Source organism: Corvus kubaryi, unplaced genomic scaffold, assembly GCF_017639235.1.
Source record: "Corvus kubaryi isolate FWS band 111438036 unplaced genomic scaffold, C.kubaryi_AGA036_p1.0 split3-37304, whole genome shotgun sequence".
NCBI lineage: Eukaryota > Metazoa > Chordata > Aves > Passeriformes > Corvidae > Corvus > Corvus kubaryi.
In genome coordinates, this window is record NW_024582087.1 from 1,599,488 (window position 1) to 1,603,078 (window position 3,591).

The 3,591-nt window shown below is 61.6% G+C and overlaps 1 protein-coding gene across 1 annotated transcript; it reads right to left on the reverse strand.

The window, feature by feature from the left end:
* Positions 1 to 1,313: 1,313 nt before the first annotated feature.
* NDUFS5 (NADH:ubiquinone oxidoreductase subunit S5) lies at positions 1,314 to 2,560 on the reverse strand. The gene is made up of 2 exons (XM_042015772.1): positions 2,235 to 2,560; positions 1,314 to 1,535 (listed from the first exon to the last, which is right to left on the reverse strand). The coding sequence occupies exons 1-2, from the start codon at positions 2,448 to 2,450 to the stop codon at positions 1,437 to 1,439; spliced, it is 315 nt and encodes a 104-aa protein (XP_041871706.1). The 5' UTR covers positions 2,451 to 2,560; the 3' UTR covers positions 1,314 to 1,436.
* Positions 2,561 to 3,591: the final 1,031 nt, after the last annotated feature.

Sequence of the window (3,591 nt, forward strand, 5' to 3'; positions counted from 1 at the left end):
TCCATCGAGCACCGATATCCTGATGTTGGTTTTCCTCTGCTCAAGCTCATCACCACCAGAGTTCTCATATTTAAAGCACCCAACAGAACCCCTGAAGATTATCAGCCTCCCATCATTTACTGCAAGGACAGCCAGGAATCACACCAGGATCCAGCCAGGATGGGCTCTTGGGTCAATTACTGCTGCCATGGGCAGGAAACAGGAGAAAAATAGAAAAACTGATGGAAAAAGATTCTGAAAAAGGACATTATTTCTGGAATTATCTAAAATAGAGAGAACACAGTGGATCAGCAGTGCCAAACAAAGGCAGACACAGGGAAGAGCCAGTCCTGGGCTGTGGATTTGAACCCAGACCGGGAATTTGGAGCTCTCCAGTGCCACCCTCCCCCAGTGCCTGCCCCTGCCAGGGAGAACGGTGGCTCCAGCCCCGGCCATGAGTCAGCTGGAGCGCAGGGAATCCATCTGGGCTGGAGCAGCAGATCCATCTGGGCTTGGGGGAAGGGAGAAACCTCCAGGCAGTGCTTGGGAAGGCTGCTTTGGGGGGAGCTGAGGGATGAGGAGCAGCAGCAATCTCAGGAGAAGGTCAAACCCTGCTGGGATGGCTCCTGAGAGAAGTGAAATCCAGGGAAGTGCTTCTTTTCAGGGCACTTTGCTCAAAGGGGAAACAGCAGAGCTCTGCTGGTTCAGATCCCTGCCCTGGACACCCTGGGACGGCTCAGAGCCCCAAAACCACAGCACCCAGCTATGATCCCTCGTATCCAAGGGCACAGCAATCCCAGGAGTCAGGGCTCCATGAGACTCTTCTCCAGGAGAGATCCCGTGCCTCAGGAGCAGGCAGGGCAGGGGTCCCAGCCAGGAGAGCCTGGAATGTCCCTCCTGTCACATCCCTGCTCCCGGAGGTCACGCTGGGCTCAGCCTTTGTCATCCCAGCAGGGGGATTTGCCAGGATCAGGAATCTCACAGGCTCCACCTGCATGAAAGATCCAGCATTAACTCCACCAGCAGCAGGATTAAAAAACAGGGATTAAAGCACAGAGCTTCCAGGGACTCACCTGCTTCAGTGCTGCTCCAAAACAGAGAGAATTTGGAGGAAATGGAAGGAAAAACTCTCCTTGGGGAGGGACAAACCCCATGGCCATGCCAGGGACTCCATGGATCCCGCTGGCACACGGGATTTCAAAGCCCCCAGTGAGGAAATCTGCCTCCCACACACCGAAAAGGCAGGAGAGATCCCGAATCCATCCACTTCCACTCCGAATCTGGGTGGAAACGAGCTGGTTTCCCCCCCAAAAAAGACAAGACAGAGCCAAGGAGACATTCCAAAGGGATATTTACTGCCCCAGCAATGCCCGACCTGAGGTGGGTTCCCCTTCAGCCACAGCACGGCCCCGCCCCCTGCCCCGTAGGGTTTCTTCCAAGAGGAATTCCAGTGGGAATCACGGCCTGGGCTCGTCCTTGTCCATGTGGGGGGGTGTGTACTTCCCTTCTTTGATCATCTTGTCCCGCTGCTCCAGGATGGTCCGGAGCCGTTTAGCCTGGCAGGGACACAGGGGGGGTCTCAGGGATCCCTCAGGGGGTCCCCAAGGCAGGTCCTGGCAGCCCCATAGATGTGGAAGCCACACTAAGCCTGCCCTGGGGTTCCTCACTCCAGTTTGAGGCACTTCTCAAAGACTTTGAGGCTTTCAGGATGTTGTAACACGTTGTGTACCGATGAGATTTGGGTTTCCAGCCCAATTTTCTGACCAGGATTTTGTCCTGGATGTGGATGCTGCTGGAGAAGGGCTGGGGGCAGGGAGAAAGGTCTGCTCCGCGCTGCCCGGCTGACCCAAAACACGGAAGGGTTTGGTTGGGAGGGAACTAAAATCCCATCCAGCCCCACCCCCATGGGCAGGGACACCTTCCACCAACCAGGCTGCTCCAACCTGCCATGGAACGCTTGCAGGAATGGGGCAGCCACAGCTGCTCCGGGCTCCTGCAGCCACCGCAGCCCTCGGGGAAGCGGCTGCTGCGGGGCCAGACCCCTTCCTCACACTGAGAACGACCAGGCAGCGCTCCCACCCTGGGCTGGAGCCCCCAGACCTTCCCCAGGACCCTCTGCACCCTCTCCCCAGCCTGACCCAGCACCTGGAGCGCCCGGACCTGGTGTCCCCCCTTTGTCAGGACCCTCCAGACCCCCGCGCCCCCCGTGCCCCCGCTCGCCCCAAGGCCCCGCGGTGCTCCCCCCGCTCACCCACCAGCTTGGTGCGCTTCATGCACTCCATGAAATCCTCGTACTCGAGCTGACACTCGCGGCGGGCGCGGGTCTGGCCCAGCCCGTGCCCGCACTCCACCCACTCGCGCTCGAAGGCGTGGCAGGCCGCGGCCTGGCGCTGCGGCTGCGGCATGCTCTGCCGCAGCAGCCAGCTGTCCACGTCGATGCCCAGCTGCTTCTGCAGGCCCCAGAACGGCATGGCTGCGCGCCTGTCGCGACACGGCCGCTGTCGCGCCGCCGACACCGCCGCCCCCCCTCACGGGCCCGCCGCCGTCCTTCACCGGCCTTTCGCGACGCGCCCGCCGTCAAGCGCAACCGCCGTCGCGGCACCGCGCCGCGCTTTGCGGCTGGGCGGAGCCAGGGAGAGGAGCGCCACGAGCGGCCCCGCCTGCGCTGTAGCGCCCCTGGCGGAGCGGAGGACTCGCGGAACGCCGCGCCCCAGCGCCCCCTGGCGGCCGCAGCGCTCGAGGCTCTCCCAATGCTCCCAGTGTCCTCCCAGTGTCCTCCCAGTGTCCTCCCAGTACTCCCAGTGTCCCCCCAGTGTCCCCCCAGTGTCCCCCCAGTGCCCCAGTGTCCTCCCAGTGTCCTCCAAGTGCCCCAGTGTCCCCCCAGTGTCCCCCCAGTGTCCTCCCGGTGCCCCAGTGTTCTCCCAGTGTTCTCCCAATGCTCCCAGTGCCCCAGTGTCCTCCCAGTGTTCTCCCAGTGCTCCCAGTATGCTCGTCCCAGAGTCCTTCCAGTGCTCTGGGTCCCCCAAACCTGGACATTAAGGGAGATCTGACCAACGCACACCTCCAGCACTCCCAGTATCCCCCAGTGTCCCATTACTCCTGGTGCATCCCATTCCCATGAGCCAGGGTCTTCCCAGTGCCTCCCAGTTCTCTCAGTTTCCCCCCCCCCACCCCCTTTCTCCCAGTGGCTCCCAGTTCTCCCAGTCCCTGGCCTTCAGGCTGTCACAGGGGCTGCACCCAGGGCAGGAGCCTTCGTGAGGGCTGACGAGGAGCCAGGGAGGTGCCACAAGGCCTGGGTTTTCCTCCCACAAAACCTAAACCCATCCCCTATTTCCACACCCCCCCCAAAATCCCAGGGGTCCCTCTGGATGCCTGAACAGCACCCAAGGTTTGGGTGAATGGCCCCGCCCTCCCTAACGAGCAAAGCCTCATTAAATGCTGATTGCAGAGGGATTCTGCACCACCTCGGGCGCAGGGCGGGGAGGAAGAGCCGGGGGCTTCCTCAGCCGAGCCCTGAAGCCAACGCTGGGCTAGCAATTACCACCACCACCCTTAAAAGCAGAGCCCAAACCTGCCGAGCCCCTCGGGAAGGCACACGCACACCGCATGAGC